This window comes from Motacilla alba, chromosome 1 (assembly GCF_015832195.1).
Source record: "Motacilla alba alba isolate MOTALB_02 chromosome 1, Motacilla_alba_V1.0_pri, whole genome shotgun sequence".
Lineage (NCBI taxonomy): Eukaryota > Metazoa > Chordata > Aves > Passeriformes > Motacillidae > Motacilla > Motacilla alba.
Window position 1 is genome coordinate 64,913,355 of NC_052016.1, and position 24,822 is coordinate 64,938,176.

A 24,822-nucleotide genomic window follows, 5' to 3' on the forward strand; every position below is an offset into this window, starting at 1 on the left:
GAAGGAGGGGGGAGGAGTACCCAGGTGCCAAAATATGCAATCATAACCCCATGCATAAAAATTAACTTAGCACAAACATGGTAAGAATATACAGATGTTTACATGCACACAAATACCCTGAATCGCAAATAAACTATTTCCAAGATTTTTTTAACTTCAATTTTCAGCAAATAATAACCCTCTATCCACAGACCAAAATTATCTTTTTAAGATTATAAAGTAAGAGTCACAGGTACTTTTATTGGCCTAGAGCACATGCCCTTCTTCTCAAGGTAACTCCCTCCATTAATTGTGTTCTGATGAAGCAGACACCAAGGAACGGACACTTCTGGAAGAAGACTTTGTTTTAGGAAGGTCAGGGGTAGTGCAGGCAGGTTTCATCATCCTGGAATACGTGCCCAGGTTGCCTCAAATGACACCACTGAAGCTTTTCAATCTGTGGCTACTCTGATATAAAAAGCAAAGTCAAACTGTACCTAGAGCTCTACATGGAGCTTCCTGCTTCCTTTTGAATGCACAAAGGCTAAGAAGGGGCCGAGGCATGAGAGGCAGAATAATGAGATCTCTTACTTGATTTCTATTTTGCAGAGAGCAGAGTAAGGGCTTGGCTTCTAATTGTTACTCTCACAGCAGCCTACAAAGCCCCGTGTGGGCATTATCACAACCCTCCCACCCAGTTTATCACAGAACTGGAAAACTTGCAGCCAGAAGATGCTAAGAAAAAAGAAAAAAAAAAAAAAAAAACCAAAACACCACAACCCTCAAACCATTTAGGCTTCAAAGTTGTCGCACAAGGGAAATTTAAAGCCTCGTATTGTATTGTGAAATTTAGATGCTTACAGCCCTCCTATTGAGAACATGCATGCTAAGCTCAGCCTCAGGAGCCATTGTCTCAGCTCTAGTGGCTTAGGATGCACAGACAACCAACAAGTCTGTGCTCAGGGGTTCAGCACATGCTACAGGTCCTGTGACCTTCTCCAGAACATACTCACAGCCCAACAGCCCACAGACACTGTCATTCAGGTGACATTTAGTGCTGGTGGCTCCCCTCCTTCATATCACACCATCTGTGGGCATTTGCTAAAATCAGTTACTAAGTCTAACTTTACTTTCAAACCACTTGAACCCCCCATCTCTACCTCCCTAGAGGGTGACTTAAACCCCCAGGACACAGAATAGATGCTTTTCTCCCAGCCTGCCACTGGAGATCTTTATAGGAGGAAAAAATGACTGTGACCTGTAGCCTCTGAAAATAAAAAATAAAAGCCCCAGATTTCTTAGTCATTTGTGGGTTTGAACTGACAACTGTTAGATGTGAAACATCATGGGAAGCCTTCATTTTCAGCTGACTTTCCAACCCCTAAAAATATTACCTGACTTGAAAGTGGTGTATGTAGGTCTGAAGCCAAATCAAAATTCAGTAAAATTCATTGTAATTATCTCAAAATAGTTGATTTATGCCTCAGTTTTCTTGATTGAGTTATACCATACCCAGCCTGTACATTCTGAAATCTGAATAGAATTATCAAAGCTGCACAAGAAATATGGGTACACAGGAAAATAAAGAAATCACAAAGTTGGTTTTTTTCTTAGAAATGTATTTTGTAAGAAAACAATATTAACATTAAAAAGAAATGTTTATTATACAGTATAAAATAATTGCTTGAATTCAACTCTCTTCCTTTAACAAAAAAAAAATTAAAAAGCCTGAGGATTTGTATGAAGCCCCAATTCCTACAGATTCAATTCCTACTGCAATAAATAGTGGGCTTTCCCCACATCATCCACAGAGCACACAAACACTTCAAAACCCTCCCTCATCCCCCTACCCAACAAGCTGATGTCCCCTGTCCAGATGTGCTCTAAATATCACCTCGGTATGCGCAGCCCTCCCCCCGACCCCTGGCCCCACCCTCAGATTCCACCCACCCACCTCTCTTGGCCAAGCACTGTACAAGCAACAACTCATGCTGCAGGAGCCTCCCCAGTGACTCTCTTGGCTAAAATCAACAGTGGCCAGCCACTGACAAATGTATAAATGGCTGAGGTGTTCTCAGCTGTCTGTCCTCATAAAACCTGCAAGAGTATCTCTTAACTCTGCCATTCATCTGCCAAAGCCGGCAGAAGGGTGCAGAGTTTTAAAAGCTACAGTGGGAGACAAGAACAGGCAATGCAATGACATAAGCTTCACTTTTTCAGGAAACTAAGCTAAAAAAGTTACTGCTCAATTGCAGAATTTAACACTGGCAGATTTTGTTGTAGGAAAACATGCCTGCTCAATAACTATAAATACCCCTAAAAACATTTCTGGGGCTTACTTTTTTTTTTTTTTTTTTAATTTCATTTTTACATAATGCCAGCTTAATTACCCTCCAGGTTTGAAAGGCACCCAGTGACCAGCATTCTGGTATAATTACTCATGGCATTGGTGTGATTTCGTCTCCCTTAATACTGACAAGTTTAAAAGAAATGTATTAAGTTAAGAAGAACAAAGATATATATTACATTTGCTAATTGCAAACAATCTCTTATAGCTGCATTTTTTCCCATTGGGATTAAAAAGTGCACGAGTTTAACATGTCTGTACATAAAAACAGTTTAAAACATTAAATATACAAACAGCAAGAGATTTTAAATATTTTGTATCAAATACTATAGGACAATATAATTTACATTTTTTTACACAAAACATTACACCTAAAATATAACTTTAGATATTACAGAATATAAAAATACATACTTTTTGTTTAAAAATGTATTTGCAGGTTCTGGCACAAAGTAACACTTTAAAGGCACTTCATATTTAGCAATCTATATTTGCAATTAACTGTGCAACAATAACAACATGACCTGTAATTAACCTTTTAGAACTGCAAGACCAGGTGATCTCCCTTCTTCCTGGAGTGGCCCTATTAATCAGGTAACAGTTAAGTTGGACTGTTTAAGTGTTCTCCAAGCCATTTCTGCCATGGTCTGAGCTCTCCAACCCTAATCCAGCAAAGCATAATCAGCCCTAACTCAGCATCTGAAAAGCCACATCAAATGCAACGGGATTAGTCACACTTTCATAATCTTTGCTGTCTCAGGGTCAGGACACTCAACCCAAGCAAATGGAGCCCTAAAATAAAGTTGGGAGCCAAGTTCTGTCCTGCTCTATGTTTGCACCAAAACTAGTAAAGGTAACCAGGGCAGAACTTGGCAACAGAAGCTCAATAATATTAATTGTTTTGATTTCAACTACAGCAATGCAAAAGGCACAATGGCTCTAGTGAGGCCAGTGGAGACAAATGAAGTAAAACTGCTTTAAGACTGTATCAGGAGAACTGAGTAATTTTGCCCTTCCATATATTTGCAGGACTCACGCTGGAATTTGCATGGGACAAAAACGTGTCTTTAGAGATATGTGGCTTATACAGATGTAATTGGGTTGCAGAACATTTTCAATTCTTCAAGTTGTTTTTGGACAATTCAAAAAATTTTCAGCACACTAAAGAAAGATTCAATCTAAATCCCTAACTTTAAATGCTCCAAAGTAAGTTGCTTCTTGCGAAGAATCCAGTAGCAATGGGTTTGATACCTGGATACTTATCATTTCTCCGGATTTTAATTTAAAAAATCCCCCCACATTTACAGAATAAAAATGAAATTCTGAATTCCCGGACCAGTATTTGGTGCTTCCTCCCTTCATCAACACATCAAAGCGCCTTATTTTAAGGTTTGTCTTAATCACATAAACCATCAACTGAAGCCCTCTTTTAGTCAAGTTTCCTGAAGTTTCATGATGTCTAAAACAAATATTGGCATAAATATAGTAAAATCCATCTTGATTAACAATTAGTTTTCCATCACTGAATGTCATATTTGATAAGTTTGCCTGGCCTTTGTCATGATGCCAGGATGTGAGGTTCACTTTGCGAGTCCCTGGAGATAAAAAAAAAGAAAAAAAAAAGGATTATTTAAAAACATTTGTCAAACCCCAACATTTAGAAAGCAATCTCTATGTTTTTAGAATCAATAGCAACTACAGTTCTATAGGCTAAAGTGAATATGAAACAATTATGATAACAATTCCTAAAAAAAAATCTCTTTTCACCATACATTCCCAGATCTTTCTTGGTACTTATAACTATGCCCTCCCAGCAGAACACCTGCTGGACTATGGTACAAAACAGCTGCTTGGCCTATAGTTTGACTATGCTAAGCAACCATGCAACAAGCTCTGCACAGGCATTGCATTTCCCCTAAAACTTTATAAAAGGTTCATATAGTTGAAGGGAATGTGAAAAACTTGTTACTGGTCTTGAACATGTAGGTGTTGACAAGGAGTAACTAAAATTCGGAAAAAATGCTGAACTGGCAATTCCCAAAAGAGAAAGCTTATGAAACCTTCCATATTTTATGTTCTTACGACTGTAGTGGTAGAAAGGTGAACTTATTTTTCATTTGATAACACCAAAAAATGGAGAAAGGTCAGTACAGTTGTCCATCTTTAGTACTACCCACTAAGTTGCCTAGACTTCACACAGCACTTCAAATATTTATGACAAGCTTCCTGATAGGCACAAGCCACTAACACTCTATTATTCAGGGTAACACCCAGGGCATAACACAACAGGTAGAAGGTAGCCAACTTGTCCCCCTGACCACTAGTAATTTTCAGCACACATGACTGACTCCACTTGCTCCCTCGCTCAGCAGTGGGTTTACACAGGTACCAGAGAACTTCACACCTCAGCCTCCCAGTGCATCTAAATGCCTGCTTGAAATAATCAGTACCTTATTCTCCCAACACGGAGCCAGAACAGTCCATCCTCAGCAAACTTTCCATGGCACACAGCAGGGCACAGTGCCCTTTCCTCCAAGCATGTACACAGGCTTGCCCCAGGACCCCATTGGGTCTGCGCAGAAAGGGAGGGGAAGTAGAACAGGGGGATTTGAGAAAGATGGATCTCCCCTAACTTCTAAGGGCAACCAGCTTTTCCATGTGAGAGGAATATTTTAACAGCAGCCCAGAACAAAAACCTTCTGGCATTCTTCCACAAAGACATAAGCAAAAGCACTGTCAAAGACAGATCACAAGTAGCTGCTCCCCTGTGGGTCTAGTGCAGCCAGGTAGAAATTATGAAAGCAAAAACAGACAGAGAAGCCAGCTTCTCTGCAGTGCCTCAAAAAAACCATCTGAAATCCACCAATTAACTGGAAAAGACAGCAAGATCTTAAGTCTCTTAGCCTGCAATTATTCACCTGCAAAATGTACTGAGTTAGGGGTACCAGAATGCACCTCTGAAGCACCAGGAACAGTTGAGGAAATTACAGAACTTCATCTGCACAGCATTAAGTCTGGGAGAAATACTGCCCCATGGAGAGTGAGCTACCTTCAAGATGAGGAGGACAGGCAAGAAATCACTGCCTGGATCAGAGGAGAGGCACATTAGACACAGGACAGGAATGCACACCTATGACAGAACAGAAAGGCATGCCATGACTGCCTGGTGGCACACTGGGTAGTTGCTAGGCAGATTTTATTTACCTGACAAGTCAACTTTTTAGTTGCCAGTCAAGGTGCAATTTTGAAGAAATCCTCAGTGGGAAGATGTTCTGCTGAAGAAGGGAAAAGAGAGCCAATAGGTGCCACAGTCACATGTAATTGAGAGAGGGGCTCTGGGTGAATTTTGTTTACACTATTTGGATATTCAGGGCAACAGGCCAAGAGGTGATAGGAGATGACCCTCTCTGTTTTGAGCAAAGGATTTTTACAGATAACTTCTGGAAGTCCCTTCCAAGCTATATTATAACGCTGTGATCATGTGTGCTGAGGCAGACAGGCTTTTTGCCACTATTCAGAGCTCCAGAAGACGTGTGCCACAGCCAGCAGCACAGCAAAAAGATGCTCTGGTAGGGATTATGCCATGCAAACTGTAATGGAAGGAGCAAGCAGGTACTCAGCACTTCTGGTGGTAACACACCCAGATTTGGAGACAGCAAAACAATCAGTACCCAGAAACACAGGAAGTGGAGGAAACTGGAGCATGTAAGTGTCCGATCTGCTGTCCATCAATGTTATGTATCAGACACTCTGACACATAACCCAAGCCATGGGACAGTCAGAAGTGCTGCAACACAGTATCTTCTGGGAAATAATTTACTTTGGAACCATGAAAAAAAGAGCACAAGGTAAGTCCTGTTGACAGAGAAGGAAGTGGCTGGGAGATAATGAGAAAAATAGCCTTCCAGACAGGGAAAAAAAGCTTTATTTAAGAATTCAAGACAGATAACACATGCTTCTTCTCAAAACTGAAGATAAATAAGAACAATGCCTTGCTTTTTTGTGAGCTTGAACTAAGACTAATACAAATGAGTTAAATAAAATTAATTAGCAAAAAGGAAGATGATGTGAGGGGAACAGAGGAGAAAGGAGCCCTGTTTTGATAATTTGTTTTCATCCTAGTAGCTTTCAGGTATAAATACAGCCTGAAAAAAGAACCAAAGTAATGTTTGCTCTGAAAAGTCTTTTGGAGGCAAAGGGCAGCTAAGTCAAACCTGCAGCTGTAAATAGCTCAGAATACTACAGCATTTCCTTAGACAGCTAAAGGTATCAATTCACACCCCAAATAATATATTTAACATTTATATTTATTTCTGTTTGCAATTTTCCTCTTTAAACTGTGACTAATTTCTGTGATCAATTTATAAACCAAAATTCACTGTTTTCATTTAAAACCTAGGTAGCATTTATAGTGAACTCTGGTAAAAACCAACCAGCAAGCATCCAACTCTAACCTAAGGCAGCAAACTTAAAAAATACACACAACAAGCCAAACCACCACAGCTTCTGTGCCAAAGGGTGGGTGGGGACACCACGATCTGAGCAGGGTTATTTCCCCCCCTCCCTTGCACTATTCCCCCAGCCCCAGCTGCAAAAGTCCACTTGAGTCCTGACATTATTGTGAACCAAGTCAAAGCAAAATCCTCTCTCACAGACACTGCTCAGTGGCCCTTCATGAAGGGTGTTCAGTAGAAAACTGCTTAAAATCCTGTTTGACAGCAATGAAGACATTTTTTTCCTGGCACTGTTTATTCTGGAAAAGTTTGATGACAGTAGAGAACCTTAAAATACTAAGAACAGATCTGTCCAGTCAGGGATGGAAGAAAACAATTAAGATGGATTTCAGACATGCAGGGTAAAGAATCAGAGGAAGAAAACAGAAATTGTCATTTGCAGTCAGAGAAAACAAGATGGGAGAGGAGAAACTCCTAGTGACCCCTCAGGTAAATTTTTCTCTCTGTAATGCCTGACAATAATCTCTGTGCTACCCAGCCAAGTGGGTACTTCCAGTGAGCATGATTTTGAAGTGCCTCACAACCAGCAGGTCCAGGGCTCCTGCTATCCCTAAGGATGCAGCCCCTCACTGCTGCAGTGCCCACAAGGGCTTCAAAAGCTGTGCTCATGGACTAACTCCGGGCAATGCTCTTCTGAAAGAGGCAAAAGCCAGATCAGAAGGGAGTACATGCACAGCTCATCACATTGGCAAGGAGCTGATCTGCAGAAAAAAAGAACAGCATCTCCCTGGCCATCACCCACAGATGTGCTGTGTCACACCCTTGAAGATTAATGCAGTAAAAATTATCAGATATTGTAAATTACAGTCATAAAATTACAGTCTACAGCAACATCCAGGTAAGCAGCAAATAAATTCCACACAGAAAAAGGTGGATTTCACAAACTGTAACACTGACATACACTCCAGTTCTGCAGATAAGTGATCTGTTTCTATGACTAGCAAATTAATTGCAACCTTCCAAAGATAAAATGCTAAGGTAAGTTTACTGATATTGAATCCTCTACTACTGACCTATTGTAAAAGTAGGTCAAAGACAAAATCTGACTAACATAGAAGATAGTCAGGAAGCATTTGAGCTAAAAAAAAGCTAGTGAAAGTTCTGATTGCCATCTGACAAGCTGTTTAAGCTCCCTGCTATAAAGCTCTGGATTGTGGCAATGCCAATGCACTTGAAAGAATCCTATCCCTCCAGGCAAGAAGCTGTGCAGAAGAGCTTTGTCTTTAAATAGAGCAAGAGCAAGGTATTACTATGCAGGCTGCTAAAATCTCAGATTTCAAGTCTCAACACGCCATTCCCCTTTGGTTTTGTTATATAAAACAGAAGAGCAATGTGCATAGCTCAATTAACAATGAGTTCAGCCCGGCAGAACATATAAATCTTCAGAGAAAGAAGACAGTGGTGATCAATGCACCCCTTCTTAAGATCTTCTACCTAACAGCTTCAGAAAAAACTCTGGTTTACTTCTACTACACCAACTGTTGAGAACAAGCATTGAGAATACAGCAAAAAATCTCAACTGACAGTGCCCCAGGGCAAAAACTAAAACTGTTCTAACACTATCTTAAAATGTTAGGAATGAATCTTTTCCTCTGGAAAGTGTACCAAGGCAGACTCATGTCTTGTTCCCTGATATTGTACTAGCAAGGATATTCACAAAGCCATGTGAATACTTGTATGCAGAAAATAAGAGCTCTGGCAAGATGAAAGAATGCCATCCTCTTACCACAGAGGCAGATAAAAGCCACAAGAACAATATTTTCCCCCTGCTCAGTAGCTTGGGCAATGTTTGTGCTGGTACATGCTTGTATGTGTGCATGCATCTTCGTGGCTGGTGTCCAGTGGGAGTGAAAAACTCCTGATGGGCCCTACAGGCCAAAGGAAAATGGGAATCTTCAGGAGAGCATTCAGTGTAGATCTTCCTTCCTCACCTGAAGACAGCACAAAGGGGCAGGATTTGCCCCTCAAGAGCTGGGTCAAGGAAAAGGGCAATTTGAAATGGAGGCCATTTCAAATCAGCACAAGACTGATACAAAGGTGCTGCCTCTGAAATCCTTTAATGCATCCAATTTATTATCACTATCAAAAGCCATTTCTGGAGTCCCAGTCTGTTGCTGTTTTGCTGAAATATCTTCAAATATTTCATTTTCAATACATTTATATCAGTATTGTAAGTATTCACTTAAAAAGCAAACTTACCTGATGGAATATTCTTATCATCAATAATGAGATGGGCAAATGGCTGCTTCTCAGGTTTGTTCCTCTTGTACAGTTCAAGTCCTAATGCCTCCATTGCGGCTAGAGAGAAGAGAATTGCATTATCCCAAAAAGACAAGTTTATTTGAACTAAAATATTGCTTATTCATAAACCAATACCCACCTTTTTCTGGTCTTGGTGGCGTTCTTCCCATAGCACGCTGGACTTCCTAAAATGAGAAGGAGACATTGCTTTGATCTTTTCTTGGCTTTGTAACAATGTTTAGTTTGCACACTTAAAATAGTCTGTGCATGTCTCTGGGGACACTGTTCCACCTGCAGCACATTCATATGTCTGGGATATGAATCATGTAAATATGATCATTTATGTAATTTGATTGTGTGTGCTTGTTACATCTAGTAATTTGGTAATTCTAATAAAGGTGGACAGAAATGCTAGTATGTATGATCACTGCATGATTTACTCCAGTGGTGACAGCACATTTAAAACCTTTTCTACTTACTGTATTTGGAATATTTCTCTAAGTATAATGGAACAATGATTGATAAGAAGGTATCACATCAAACAGTGGAAATTATGAACTGATTTAATTACTTGGAGTTTAAAGGCAAAGAAAGAGGCATTTCTATACAGGAACTAGTGTGTAATCACCCTAACAACTAAGGATAGCTAAACTCTGAATTTCATTTGTGATGAGGTGAATGAAAACCTCCACGCCTCACCACTGGCCACCAACAGGGAAGGCTACAAGGCTTTACAATCAAGGCTCACTTCTAACAAGATATGCAAGAACTGAAGGATTAGGTTTCATCCATACTGAACCAAAGGGACTGGGTACCAGACTTCAAAAGTATGTAATTCTTAGCTGCAGATAAATTTTGATATAAATAAGAACTATGCTACCCAGACCCAAGAAGAGCACAAAATGCAGACTTCAGGCACCACAAAAAGCTTTGCTTTTAATCATTCACACCTGTACTCCTCTTGAGAAAAAGATAAAACCAGCAGATTACAAAATTTAAGCAGCCTGTTCTTATTACAAGCCTAGACTGAGTCTTAGTATTAAGCTGAACCCTCAGTTCTGTCTCCCTTTTCCCTATGACTATCTGTTTTCTAAAAAAAAGAGGGGTAATATGTTTGTTATTCTGAATACCTCATACCAGGGAGCTGTCAAGAAGGTGTTTAGTAAAAGGAAACATTTTGCTGAAGATAGCCCTCTTTGAACCTAAGAGTGGTCCTTTATTTCATCTTTATGCCACGCACACTGCTGTTTGCCTGATTCAATCCATGTATATGAAATATATCTCAGATTTGGCCAGATCAGCAAAGTCCCACTGTGCTCTCAATCACTGAGGTGTTTCAGAATTTGAAATCCTGCCCTGAAAACACCTGAAGTCCTGCTTTTATGTAGTTTTGCAACCGCAGTGAAATATGTAGTGCCTTGGCTGGTGCATTTATTACTCTCACTTTCCCCTTTCAGTAGGTGTTTAAATGTTAAACCAAAATGAAAAGCCACAGCAGTGTGGAAGTTGTAGTATGACTATCAAAGCTTAATACTTCAGCTGAGATATGCTGATTTCATAGATAAGAATCATGAAGATGCTTTTTGCTGTAAAGACGAGAAGCAGAAGAATCACAACTTCAAAAGCAGCAAAACTCGCATCCACTTCCCGCATTACATTCACTTTGCTTCTCTGATCTTCCTGCTTCAATGTCAGTTCTAGGAGCACAAAAATGAAGTTCAATTCTAGGAGCTGCATGTCAGCATCAGCCACTAGCCACACTTGAGTAGGAAATAGGAAGATGACAAGAGAATGCAAGTACTAGCTACTGTAAAAAATGACAAAAGCCTCTGAAGAGAACAGGCAAAAAGAGGAGGGAGATAGACCACACTCTCAGATTATTGCAGCACACCTATCCCAGCCCTTTTTCCCTTGAAGGAGAGACATGTTTGTCTTCTTGCTCTCTTAGTGGAAGCTTCTCAGATGCGGAATTTGTTTCAATATCCTTTCCTTTGGGAGGATGGGATAGTGTCCTTGCCTGGAAAGCCTACTCAGCAGATCCAAAAAGAACCATGTACATTCTAATCTCCTAGTGTCTAGAATTGGTACTAAGAAAAAAAAAATAAAAGAAAAATACAATTGATAATCCAATTGATAATTGCTCAGCCCTTGAAAGCCCTGAATTGGTCAACTGCTATTCTAGTTTTAACTTACATTTTTCTTAGGAGCATTCAGTTCTGCTTCTGAACATTTCCAAAGATGCTCTAGCTTAAGCAGCTGAATACCTCATCTTCTGAAACCCAGCAGCCTGACTCAAATCATCTTCCACACAGAATGGCTCTGGTCCTCATTAAATCAGTCTGAGCTGCTCTCCTTCTAACTGGTGGTGGTGCTGTTCATCTGCAGCTTCACCACTCAACTCAGTAAGCAGGACAGCCACCCAGGAGGACTTGGGTCCACAACTCTCCTTGTCTGGAATTCATGATTAGCTCAACTAGTTACATCATGGCACTAATAACCCCAAGGCTGGGGGGCTTGAGCCAATTGTTCATTGACTCTTCTGTGTGCCCATCACTGTGTCAGAAGTGGATCGACTGTGGCCAGAAAACAAAATCCTCCAACAGCTCTCTAAGCTCCGGACTAGTGTCAAGTTCTTTACTTGATTCTGACCAGCGTCATTAAAGTTTGATATTCTTTCTGTTATGTTGCCCCAGCTTCCAAAATGAAGACGATACACATTAATTAGTCCCAAGAAAACAGATATGGAGTTGTAGGCTTCCTCCTAAAGAATAAGCAGTTAAACACTTCTTGATTTTTTTTTTTTACTTGATGTTCATACAGTTCCAAGGTGCTGATGCACAACCTACCTTAGAAAAGCATTTAACTGTGTATTTGCTTCTGACCCTGAAGGACATTTTTCAGTGGATGTTTGAAGGCAGCCTCTTAATGAGATTATAAAGTCCCCTGGTATTCTTACTGCAAGAAATTAAGAGCTGTGATTTCTCAAATCACCGAAGTGTCAACTGCATTTTTTAGCACCTGAATGTTCTTAGGTGGCTCATACTTACTCACAATGTAGAGGCTCATTAAGGAGACAGAAACAGCTCAACAGAACCTGTGACTAAGACACTGCTATAATGGCATGAAAACTGCTGACAAAACATTACCAGCAACTTCTCTTAAGACTGCCATCCATAGAAGCGAGTGTGATACCAAGCTGTTCAGTTATTTTTAGCAGAACTGTACACAAAAATCACCCCACTCTTAATCTTAGGACAAGCTGCACTTGTACACCTTTGTCATTTGCTCACTGCCCACTAAGTCAACTCTGCTGGCCTGCTTCCCACATTCCAACCTCCTCCACACACTCACTGTTTAAACAACTGACAAGAAGTTAGTTACAAAAATCAAAAACATGTCTTCCCTTCATCCAAAAAAGAAAAGAGAGGCAACTAAGAAGCTCCAAAACTTTCTCATTTTAAAGCTAAAAATCATGTTTTAAGCACCTGGAAAGTTGGGAACTGATCTCTACCTCATCCACAGCAGGCTGCAAAAATACCTGTTGCTCTTGAACTTATGTCCGACGCTGAGGATACAGACAAGGCTACACCTCAAGACATGACATTTGTGAAAGGTTTTCAGTCTCCTTTAGCTTATATCTAAATATCTCAGTACCTACTTTGAGCAGCTCTAAGTAGCCTTTAGAGAACAATGAGAAGAGAACTTCTGGACACTCACTTATTGCTTCAGATGTGATCTTAAAGTTTCCTTAAGCACTTGACTCGATTATTACCAAGTGCTTTAAGTACAGCTGATACCAGGAAGAAGTATCTGATTCTCTTGCCGGAAATTCAGCAATTTGAAGAATGCTAATCAGGAAGGAAGTAAAATAAAAAGTACATGAATCTATATTCATCAGACTGTAGTTTAGAGACCAGCAATAAAAACTCTCTCCAAATGAGTAGTCTACTGCTTGCAGAAAAAAAAAAGGCACATAAGACTGTAGGATGGAAACCTACAAAATTGTAGGTGAAATTTTAACAACTTACAGCAATCACTTGTGAAACCTTTACTTGGTCCATTACTATGTGCTCTTTAAATGTCTGCTAAGTATATAGATCTCTTTATAAATGCTGCCCGGGAGGTGTAGCAAAGCACTCTGTTGCCATGTGGGAGAGCAGCTTACACCTGAACTTCACAAGCAGCTAGAACCTGGGAGCACTGCCAAGCAAAGTTACTTATGGATTGACCCAAGATACGTTTGTAGTCCTTTCTACTTCAGTCCTTTCTACTTCTGCTCATAACAGACTTCATAAGGACTGTGGTTAGAGCATCTGGACTGCCAAAAGTTTTTCAGAGTTACATGGAAAAAAATTAAGCAAACAGACTGGCTAGGAAAGTATATTATTTGTCTGCTTGCAAGTTTATATGCAATATTGAAAATATTCTTTCTACTTAGTAAACTGCTTCCTAAGCAGAATTTTTATCGCAGAATATATTAAAGAATCAATCATTAGATTCTGATTAAAAGAAAAAAAAACTATTAATTTTTCAGGAGACAAGTATTTCCAGACTGGACCTTGCAGCCTACTACACTGGTTTTCATAAGAGCACTTCCACTTTCAACATCAATCTCTGCTTTACATTTAAGCATTCTGTCTACAGGTGTGCAAAGAAAACTGATGAGAACTGGCACAGGAAGCCAGAAACTGTAACCAGACCATAAACCTGAGCAAAAGAAATTTGTCTATTTTCATTTCCTGAACAGCTTGAATTGCAAAAGACAACTTATTAAAAATTCGAAAAACACAAATTGTATTTTGAAATGCTCCATTTCAGTCACTTAGCATGCTACCAGCTCAAATACGGATACTGGTTCTTAAAACACACATAAGTTAGATTCTTTCGATTCTCCTTAAGGAAAGTGAAGAAAGCACAAACAACAGGAAACCTCCTTTAAGTCACATCAGCTGGATCCACACACAAGGAGTGTGTGCAACTGCAAGTAAGTTATAGCTGCATCTCTGCTCTTTGTTGCAGGATGACTGAAAGGCAGAATTTACAGATGATGATAAAGTATAATTCTGCCTTGACACTGTTACTTTCACTTCTCTGATGTACCGAAAAGATGTAAAAAGCCTCAGGTCACCACCTTCCTATCTATTTCTTTCTCTGTCATTGATACAAGATGACAAAGCATCTAGACCACTAGTGCAGCTGTTTATTAAACTCCATTGCATTCAAAAGGAAATTCAGAGTCTAATTACTTTGGCAAGGGAAATTTTATTGTTCTCAAACTAATGGTGATCAGCCAAAAAATTATCCCTACTCACTACTTATCCTGGCCACGGACATTGCAGCATTTAACCTCCATCCAGACTGGCAGGATATAAAGCCTCAGCTAAAGCCAGTGCCTTTGTTGAGTAACCAGCAGCAAATAACGAGGACACAGGGTTCCCCATTGACTTACTGTAACAAGCTCCTTTCTCTGTCATGAGTGAAGGAGCAGCCCAGCACGCAGCACATATGTAGGTGCTTCCTGAGAGGCTCTAAAAATGCAGGAGGAAAGAACTAATCCTACAGACAATCATTTGTCTCCCCCTTAAGCTCTTGAAGGAGGTGGCTAGCAAAAGGGACAAGGCATGGACTCCTATGTCTCTCTGTGTTTTGTTCACAAAAAGATCTGTCACTTAAGAGTTCTCTGTTAAAACCAAATATCACATTAGCACAATTCAAATGCTGTAAATTTAACTCAAGTACAGTTCATGGTAAAGCATATGTGAGTTCAGCTCAAATCTAATGTAGTAAGTACCCTTAATGAAAAAGTGCCAGTCCTATGAAGATGTGAGGCAGTAAAGTTGTAATGGGCCTGATAAGCCAGAAAAACCAAATACCATAGCAGACATCCATCTGTTACACAGCCCATAATTAGCACTAAACACTATCATGAACCCAAAAAGAGATCAAAGGCAGTAATGGCAGTAAAAGGGATTGTGGCATATTTCCAGCTTGCCTAAGCTTCCTCATTGGGGCTGACTTCTTTTGTCATTTGTGTTTGGGAACAACAACCTGTCATTCTCAATTCCTGGACAAAGACCACCCAGTTATCATGCTATGGCCAAGTAGGTCTTCTGCCAGTGTGAGAATGCACAAAACACAGAACTGGCAAAGTGAGCAAAACCAAAGCAGGAACTGACCCTCATTTTGGACTCCAGAGTAAGAAACAAGGGCAAATGAGAGCAAATGCTATCTCCTTTTCCTTCAGGCAGTACTTTGCTTGCTGATGATCTTGACTTAAGAGAATCTTGTTTGGAAGATTCCCTTGAAAAAATGTGGAACTGACACCTGTTACGAGCATCTGGAAAATCTATACAAATATTAGCATAAATGACCACTCTTCAGGCCCATCCAAATGGCTAATCACCTAACTTCAATCAGTTTTCTTAGTACAACTTCAAGCCTTCCTTTCTTAAAAGAAAAATAAATAAAATGTGCTTGAATACAGAATTGGTTAGCCACTACCAGATTCAACAGCAAATACAATACAATCCTGGATAAAACATCAAGTGTTACTCAAACACCAGAAAATAATTTATAGAACTTACCTCTGAATACAGATTTCAGAAAAATTGTTTTAATTTCAACAGGACCATGAAATAAACACACTGTCTGTGCCACTTACCCTCTGCACAGCCCTTTGGAGAGCCTGTTTCACACTTCTACAGGATTCTGGCATTAACTTTGCTTCTTGACTTTCAAAGGAGGCATCATGCAAATCTGTACTTTCTTGGTGTCCAAAAAGTGTTCTGACACAGTGTGCATGCTCTTTTGAAATTCTAGTAGGGTCCATCTGAAACAGAAACATAAGCACAACCACAGTTCTAAGTATTAGAGACACTTTTAAACCACCTAAAAGTTTGGCCTCTGGCTAAGTTTATTACCTAAATTCTCATTACAAACAGTGTAGAGGGAAAAAGTTCCCAACATCAGGGTTGATTTCATCCAACAAACATGCAAGATAGGAGACTGAATTATCTCCTGGTGCTGCTTATTTCATTAGCTTAGACTAGGTACATGACTTTCAAAAGTTAAAGATAAATCCTGTAAGACTGCCCTATTTTTATGGTAAAGTCAATAATTTTGAACTCCATATTTCAACCACTCAGGGCAATATCACAGTTATTTTGGCAGAAAACCTACACAGTCATCCTACCTCAAAAGCTGTTGTTTGTAAGATGACACACAAATATCAAGTGGAGAACCTTGGGAAAGTATGTATGTGTGTGTACAGCACATCATTTTCCATAGAAGACACCGAAGTTATCTCTGAAACCATTTTATCACTGAAATTATACCACTGAAGCTGTCAGTCAGCTATCATTGAAACTGTTTTATGGATGTGCTCATCGTGGATAGAGTTCATTTCTTTACAGTGGTTGGTATGGGGCTGTGTTTTGCATTTGTGACCAAAACAGTGTCGGTAACGCAGGGATGTGTTTGTTACAGCTGAGCAGGGCTGACACTGAGTCAGGGCCTTTTCTACCTCCCACCCCACCCTACCCCACCAGAGAGAGGGCTGGGGGTGCACAAGGAGCTGGGATAGGACACAGCCTGGACAGCTGGCCAAAACTGGCCAAAGGGATACCCCAGACCATATGGCATCATGCTCAGTATATAAAGGTGGGAGAAGGAGGAAAAGCAAGATGTTTGGAATGATGGTATTTGTCTTCCCAAGTCACTTTAAATGTGGTGGAACCCTGCTGTCCTAGGGATGGCTAAACACCTGCCTTCCTTTGCGTGTGCAGCTTTTTCTTTACCTTTTAAATTTTCTTTATCTCAACCCATGAGTTCTCACTTTTACTCTTCCAGTTCTCTCCAGAATGCCATCAGGGAGTGAGCAGCTGTCTGAGACCTAGTTGCAGCTGGGATTAAGCCATGATAGTGGCAAGAGCTATTGCTGAGTGAAATAGTCACAAAGACAGCAGGACAGCAAAAGTTAACGACCAAAAGATGATTAAATTGCACCACAAGACACCTCTGCATCACTGGACAAGGACTGGTAAGTTTAGAGTATCTGCAATACATTTTTATCAATCAGTCTTTGTGTCTGAATCAAGTACATTGTTAAATCCTGTGTTCTATCGCTTAGATAAATTGGAAGATAATCCAAGGATCAGGATTGCACCTCAACCGCATTTTATTGCGCAAGAGCTATTTAAACCATTTCATTTTTTTTTTTTTCACATACTCCAAATCCTTTCCACTGAAGAGATTAACAACTATCTTTCAGAGATGGCCCAGGACTCTCAGAAATTGTTCTCAACTCACATTTCTTCTGCTTTTACTTCAGGCTTAAAGAAGGGTTTATACACCCAAACTCGTAAGTCTAGGCTCTCTAACTCTACCAGCTGGCTTATTTAGGAACATTGACTTCTGTCTTTCTTTAGTTGGAAAGAACACTTTTACCTGAGAATTACAAAAGGTTATTTGTAATTGCAATGGAGAAATACCAAGACATTAGGGACGGTGCCTAGTGTTCAGTTTCCTTTAACACAAAGCTGAACAAAACATCATATCAAAAGGAAGTTTTTCACAATACAAAACAGTCAGAGTGAATCAAGCATATCATTTGCTCACAGGAACAAATTCAACTCCCTAACCCCCAGAAAAGAAATTAGTTAATTTAAAAGTGTACGGTTAGGATTACAGAGCTGAATTAAAGCCTACACCACCCAGGCAGCCACCCAATAGTGGCACATAGCAGAGAGATATTTGTTGCACAGACAGCAGTACCAAATGCTGCCTCCTCCATCACCACGCTTCTGCTCAAGTCTCCAGATGGAAAGCTCTTTGCCCAATTAATTCAGACCAGTGTCATATCCTGTAGCCTGGTTTAGCTGTCTCAGTCATCCCTGCAGATCTGGAACGAAACAGGTCACAGAAGGTCCACCTGAAGATCATAAGATGCCACAGGTTTGACCAGAGGGGTAGTGATGAGTTACAGAATCAATGGCTCAGAGGCAGCAACATTTTCCTGTAATGGCCTGACACAGCTGAATCCCCATAGAAAATCTGGGTATGGCCATTGAAGCTCTATGAATTAAGTGCTAAAAACCTACACTAATGCCTTCTGAAGTCAGCTAGTGGAGTGCAGCCTCATTAACTGCATAAGGAGATCTAAACCAGCACCTCTCTGCTCTCACCCCCTTCACCACAGAATTCAATTCCTGGATTTCAGTCTCCTCTTCTAAATCAGTAGCAAGGGAGGAATTTTTGCTGGCCTAATTTCCTTTAAGATTAGCTCCCCAAAACCAAGTCACTCCAGATATATCACATAAGCATCGGAGTCAGTACAGGGATAGGCATTAAGAATGAAGTATCAGGAAGGCAGCACTAGCTTTAACTGACTGTAAAACTGCACTCTTCAAGCATCTCTCACACTATGTTCCACTTGCATTCAGAACCCAAAAAATCAACTAAAATAAACATAAAAATAAATAAAATAAAAATAAATAATAATAAAAAAGAGAAGCACAAAATGTTTACTAACAGCTGCCAAAAAGCAGTTAGTTAATGCAGAATGACATGGGTTGGAAGGTACCTTTGGATGTCTCTAGTCCAGCCTCCTGCTTGAAGCAGGGCCAACTTCTAACTCAGGCCAGGTGGGTTAAGGCCTTTTCTAGACAAGCTTTGGGGAATGTCCATCAAGGAAGACTTTCAGCTTCTCTGGACAAACTGTCCTAAAACTTCAGTACTTCTACTGTGTAAAAAACCTTAGGTTTTACATCCTTGGTGCAATTTATGACTGTGCCTCTTGTTTTTGCTGCACGCTTCTGAAGAGCCTGACTGTCTTCAGGTAGCTAAAAACACTAATTAGCTTCCTTCACCTTAGTCCGTTTTTTGTCAAAAAATCCAGCTTTCCATTCTTTTATACATGATGGTTCCTACCTGTCACAGTGGTTTTCTGCTGGACACCTTCCAGTTTGTTGATACACTTCTGGTATCGAGGGACCCAAAACAGGACCCTTTATTTCAAATGCAACCACTCATACTGGGAGCATTAGACACCTGACTGAACTGACATCTCTTAACAGGATCTGGATATCTGAGCCTTCTCCCCTCTACACAAATCACAGAACAGAACAGAGAAAGTTACAGCAAATAACTGCCAATTTGTAATTTGTACTGATACTAATTTGTATCAGTAGTTCTCCTAGACAGAGACTACTATCCCAGTTTTGGATTTATTAAAAGACATCTTCTGAATTACAGGGAAGACAGCTAGGTTTTACAGCACAAAGATCATGACATTTGTAAAGGCCTGACTGTCCAGCATGACAAATCATGCCAGCATAGAATCGCTGCTATCAGCAATCATTCAAATGTGTCACACAATACTGCATCACAACAGTAACAGCAGATTGCACAGAATCCCTTGCTCAGATTACTGTTTATCTGCTCAAGGCTTAAGACAGAAATCCAGCATCTCTGCACCTACAGGTGAAAGATTGAAGGCTTAATGGAAACACTGCAGCTGACAGTTTCAGCAACTTGGAGCTGTGCAGCCCACTCTGACAAAAACTGCAGGTCTCCAGAGTTACTGCTTGATAAGGCAAAACTCTGATCTTGGGACTAGCTAACCCACCTGCTGCCCTCACCTTTTTCAAAGAATACCTTCAAGAATAGTCTTCACCACATTTCACTATGAAAATCAGCTCACTTGCCTGAAAAGGACTTCTCAGAAATCCTGCATCGTAAGTCTTTACAAAGAACAGGCACTGAACTGCCATGGCTGTAAACAAGCACTGAGATCAAAACTGGGGAAGTAGTGATGCACAAAAAAATTTCCAAGGACATGTTTTGAGAAGAACTTCTAAAGAATGAGAAAATTATGATGAAATACCAGAAGCAGCTTGCTAACTTGCAGGGCAGGGCACCTTCAGCAAAAAGTCCTAAAGATTTAATATCTGCAAGAAATACCAAGATGCAAATACAAATAAAGGAGAAAGCTTTATAAAGTGTGAATATCCTAAATACCCTAGAGGAATTAAACTAAAGAGAGGAGTGTCTAGCTTATTTTTAATGTCTGCTTTGCCTGACCTTAAAATGAGGTCAGACTGCTCAGTGGCCCCAGTTTTCAGCATCTCTCATCACTCTATTTGCATTTCTGGACTCTATTCAGCCACTTCAGGGCAGCCAAAATGACCTCCAGTATCATGGGTTCGATTAACTTCCAGAATTAAGAACCAATTTTCTGATGTAAAAAAGACTCAGTTTGGTTTTAAGAGACACAATACATTTCACCCACCTTTAATATTAAATTTTACATCAATTATGCACTGTTACAATATTGCATTAAATACTTACTGCTTACAATAAATGTTTCAAAACTATACTTGTACTTCTTTTCAAACTTAAACCACTTTCCAGACTATCAAATATCACTTTGCACTCCATGACCTTTCTTAAACACCAAGAAGGGGTTCTTTCAGGCTTCTGAAAGATGTTAACAACTCCTAGCAAGCTGTTTTTTCTGTTAGCCACAATGCTCACAAAACTTCTCCTGAAGTCTGAAAGGTAATAGTTTGAAAACTTACCACAAGAATTCCAAATAAACACGAAATGACAATAAAAACTGGGCTTCCAGGTCACCAGTTATCCAACTGTGAACTCTTAAATATGGTAGAATACTTGAAATTTGTACAGACTTTTTTTTTTTTAATGGGAATAGTGCCCACTCTTGGAGGTCTAGCCTAAACTGTGGGCATTAAACACCCAGCCACCACATTTCATTTTGAGAACTTTCAATTTACTTCACTGCCCTCCAGCTCAGTCAGTGTTAGACCAGATTCCTACTCTTTTGAGATCTAAATGCACTATGGAACGGGCCAGAAAGAAAAGCTTGAAAGCTAAGCTTTTGGAGACTATGCCTCAGCATTTATCAGTCAAAATTAAAGAAAATACTTCTCTCACCTTGTGCTGTGCATGAGTCTCTATGGAGTGATGACCCCCAGCTGCTCTGGGTATCTTAACAAAATTTTCAGGTCATTTTTATAGATAATGAGAAAATATTCCACAAAGTATAAGCAAAAGAAATGCTTAAGACCAATACATTGTTTCATTGTTTAATTTCTTGGATTCAGTACACTGCACAGGATAGACCAAAAAGAAAGGATAAAACATGCTAATGTTTTTACATTTCAGTACACTATTATGAGAATACTGGTAAAATTCAAACTTGTTGGTTTTTTTCCTTTCTTTTTCACCATACCAGCTCATTGTCTCACTTACATGGCACTGCATTATTTCTTGGCCACAAACATGTGTTTGCCCGTGAAAACCTAATGTCAGTCTTAGTTATGTGTCTTGTGAAATTCCAAATGCTCAAGCCACAAAATAAACAAAATTAAGGAAAAACCAAAACCTCAACTATTGTCTCAGCTTATACGATGTCATGATCCAGCCCAAATGATTTTATGCGAATACAGACAAAATGTGAGTGGTAAAACTGAGTCAGAGTTTACTCAGACTCTTAGATAAGGTTTAAAGAGCTTCTAAGATATATAATTTCTTAATATCAGCCTATACAGTCAAATCTTTCTAATTCACATTTGCTTAATTTACCAAGCAAACAATTCAAATCTTTTCATGCACAGCTTCTACTACTAACGCCTCATTATTTCAACAAAATTAATTTAAAATAATTAAGTTCTGTTATTAAAGTACAAATGTAGATAGCTGAAATTTACACTGAAAAGGCCAAACTGAAGTAGCTTAATAAAATCAAATGCCACAGAAATCTTTCCAAAAGAAAGAGGTCTGATCATGCCCCATATAAATAAAATAAATCCCAAAGAGTGCGAACTAAGAATTAACTGCTGCAGGACCTACTATGTTGTTCTATCTATCTTATTCCACAATTAGCAATGGTGAACAAATATTAATTATTAGATCTTTTTATAGGGAATTATGTACTTAATTCAAGAGTATACTTATTATTTTATTTTCCATTGATGACATTTTCTCCATTTCAATTTTTTAGGCAATGACTTCAGTCAAGCCTACATTGAGTTATATCACCTCTTTAGATGTTTTGGAAATTCAAAGTTATGAAAGACTTCATTCAATAGCACTACTCCAAATCTACAGGAACAAGAAGCTAGCAAGAGAATGAAGCTGTCAACTGCAGAGTTACACCTGAACCATGCCATTTTTTTAAATCAAGGAAGCAGAAGAAAAATAGCCATTATGGTTCTTTGTTAGGCACACATTAAACCCTGATATGTACCTGTCCGGAAAAGTCTTTTATAAGGGGGTACACTTTGATTAGCTGTTTTGATTGCAATGGCTCTCAAGACCCCTAATGAACACATAGCTGTGCATCCCCGAGCTATGTTTTGACAAGAATGTCTTTTCAGGTTCATGAACATCTGGAGTGAAAAACATTCCCCTGTCATAAGCTGAAGGAGGCATTAATTTATTTCACTGTCAAGAAAACAAGTAGCTTTAAGCTACTTTACAATGAGTCCCAGAAATTAGATGTCACTCCTCTGAAATATACAAGTTATGATTAACTAAGTGCTGTACTGCCGTTCCATATTTATTTTTCGAAAAATGGAAAACACAAAGACATTGTCAGTAAGAGAATATGAATTAGTCTGCATAATAAATTATCAGCAGCATTACTGTACATTTGACAGTCACTCATCTGATTAAGTGGGTATACACTTGTGCAACACCTGCTTTCAGAGTGCACTTACTTAAGAAATCCAGCCTGCTACCTCAAGATCAAGTGCCTCTACCTAGAAAGTAAACCGAAAGAAACAGGTTTCCAGTCTCTGCCGACTTCAAATGAAAAGTACACACAACAGAAGCACCACTTCCATGCCGGCAGTCAGACCCACATCAACAGAACTAGCTAGCATCCGAGAACAAAGCCAAGCAGAAAGCTAACACCAAGCCCTGAGAACCAACTAGCTGGCAGCTCCCCACTTCCTCCGAGAGGGCTCAGCTTCGCAGGGTAAGAGATGCAGCAGCGAGGGAATCCAGGCAGCCGAGCCGTTTCCAAGAAGCTGACTCCTCTGCTCTCCGAAAGCCCAACCGCTCATCACCTTATCTGCTCCCACAGCGAACCTCCCCGCGCTCCCCTCGGCACGCACCGCTGCCTCTTCGGAGGCATCCCGGCACACTTGAGGCCTGGCAGGTGAGGTGCGACTCTCCCAGGAATCCCCAGAATCCCAGAAAAAGCTCCTGAGCTGCGGCAGGCACCTCTGGCCGATGCCCACGTACACACAGAGCCAGCTCCTCTGCAGCGCCCCTGCGCAGCCAGAGTGACAAGCCATCACGAGGGGTGTTGCACGACGATCATTTTTGTCCTTAAAGCCATTTCTCCTGCTGGTGAAACATCTAAGGCAGCCAGAGACCTCAGCCATGTCACAGAATCACTGACTATGCAGAGCTGGAAGGGACCCTCAAGAATCATTGCGTCCAACACCAGACCCCACAGAGCACCATCTCCAAAAATCCCATCGTGTGTCTGAGAGTATTGTCCAAACACCTCTAGAACTCTGTCAGGCTTGGTGCTGTAACCACCTCTCTGGCGAGCCTGCTCCAGTGCCCAACCATCCTCTGGGTGAAGAACCTTTGTCTAATACCCAATGCCAAAATTCTCTCCAGTGGATAACTGAAAGCTGATCATTAAAAACCAAAGCCCTGCAAGACTTCAGGTGAAGGATCATGACTAAACTGTTTCTCGAGTCAGGGAACCCCTCATATCCAACCTCGCGGCGAAGCCCTGTACCCCAAAACGCCCCCGATGCCCGGAGCGCTACCTGGAACCCCTCCTACTGGGCAGCTCCAGTGATCAGGGCACAGCACACGCGGGGCAGGGCACTGGGAGCCCATTGGCCCGACCCCTCTCAGAACTGGATCAACTTTAGGGATAGATAAGTGTCTTCTAAAACTTTTTGGTTTGTTTTTCTTTAATTTATCCCCTCGCTCGCACCGACACGAGGGCCTTGCCCCCTTCTGCAGCGTGCGAGGCGGCCGCACTCGCCTCAGCGGGAAGCACCCGCGCCAGTTCCCGCTTACCTGAGCTCGGAAGTAGAGGAAGAGGGCGACGCTGCAGACCACCTGCCCCAGCCCCAGCAGGACGAGGGCGGCGAGGAGGGAGCGGGACGCGGGCGGCGGGTGCGGGTGCGGGTGCGCGGGCGGCGGGGGCGGCGGCGGCGCCGGGGCGCTCTCGTGGGCGGCGCCGCTGCCCAGCTCCTCGGAGCCGCGCAAGTACTTGGTGTAGTCTCGGCTGGCGCGACGCATCGCAGCTCCGCTCCGCTCCGACGGCTCCACACGAGCTCCCCAGCGCCGGCAAACAACCTCGCTGCCCCGGCCGGGCACCTCTTATAAACGGGGCGGCCAATCAGCCCCGGGCGGCGCGCCCCTGCCGCCCTCCTCCTCCTCCTCCCTCCCGCCCGCCGCTGCCACACGCACCACCGCCGCCCCCTCCTCGCCTCGCCTCCCCGAGCACAGACCGGCCCCCGCCGGCCCGGGTCGGGCCCGCCCCTGCCCCCGGTGCCCCGTCCCCGCCGCCGGGCAGGTCGCCCGGGGATGGCGGTCGGGGCTGCCCCGCCCCGCGCGGCGGAGCCCTGCGCCTTCGCGCCACCGGGGCTGAGCGCCGGCGGACAGCCTTGCCCCCGCCGCACCCTTGCCCCGCTCCGGTTTGCGCTCCACCCAGGCGGCCCCGTCTGCCGAGGCTTCCCTGAGCCC

At 41.4% G+C, this 24,822-nt stretch overlaps 1 protein-coding gene across 1 annotated transcript; it reads right to left on the bottom strand.

Moving 5' to 3' along the window:
* Positions 1-1,577: 1,577 nt before the first annotated feature.
* Positions 1,578-24,538, bottom strand: TNFSF11 (TNF superfamily member 11). Its single transcript, XM_038151637.1, has 5 exons — positions 24,151-24,538; positions 15,743-15,910; positions 9,221-9,266; positions 9,040-9,138; positions 1,578-3,921 (listed from the first exon to the last, which is right to left on the bottom strand). Exons 1-5 carry the CDS (start codon positions 24,373-24,375, stop codon positions 3,500-3,502), a joined length of 960 nt encoding a protein of 319 aa, XP_038007565.1. The 5' UTR covers positions 24,376-24,538; the 3' UTR covers positions 1,578-3,499.
* Positions 24,539-24,822: the final 284 nt, after the last annotated feature.

Bases quoted from the DNA above. Each gene is read 5' to 3' on its own strand.
- TNFSF11 (XM_038151637.1), bottom strand. From the start codon at position 24,375: ATGCGTCGCGCCAGCCGAGACTACACCAAGTACTTGCGCGGCTCCGAG. The intron at 9,267-15,742 runs GTAAGTGGCACA...TTCTCATTTTAG, and splicing joins TCCAAAGGGCTGTGCAGAGG to GAAGTCCAGCGTGCTATGGG. The intron at 9,139-9,220 runs GTGGGTATTGGT...TCTTCTCTCTAG, and splicing joins GCCACCAAGACCAGAAAAAG to CCGCAATGGAGGCATTAGGA.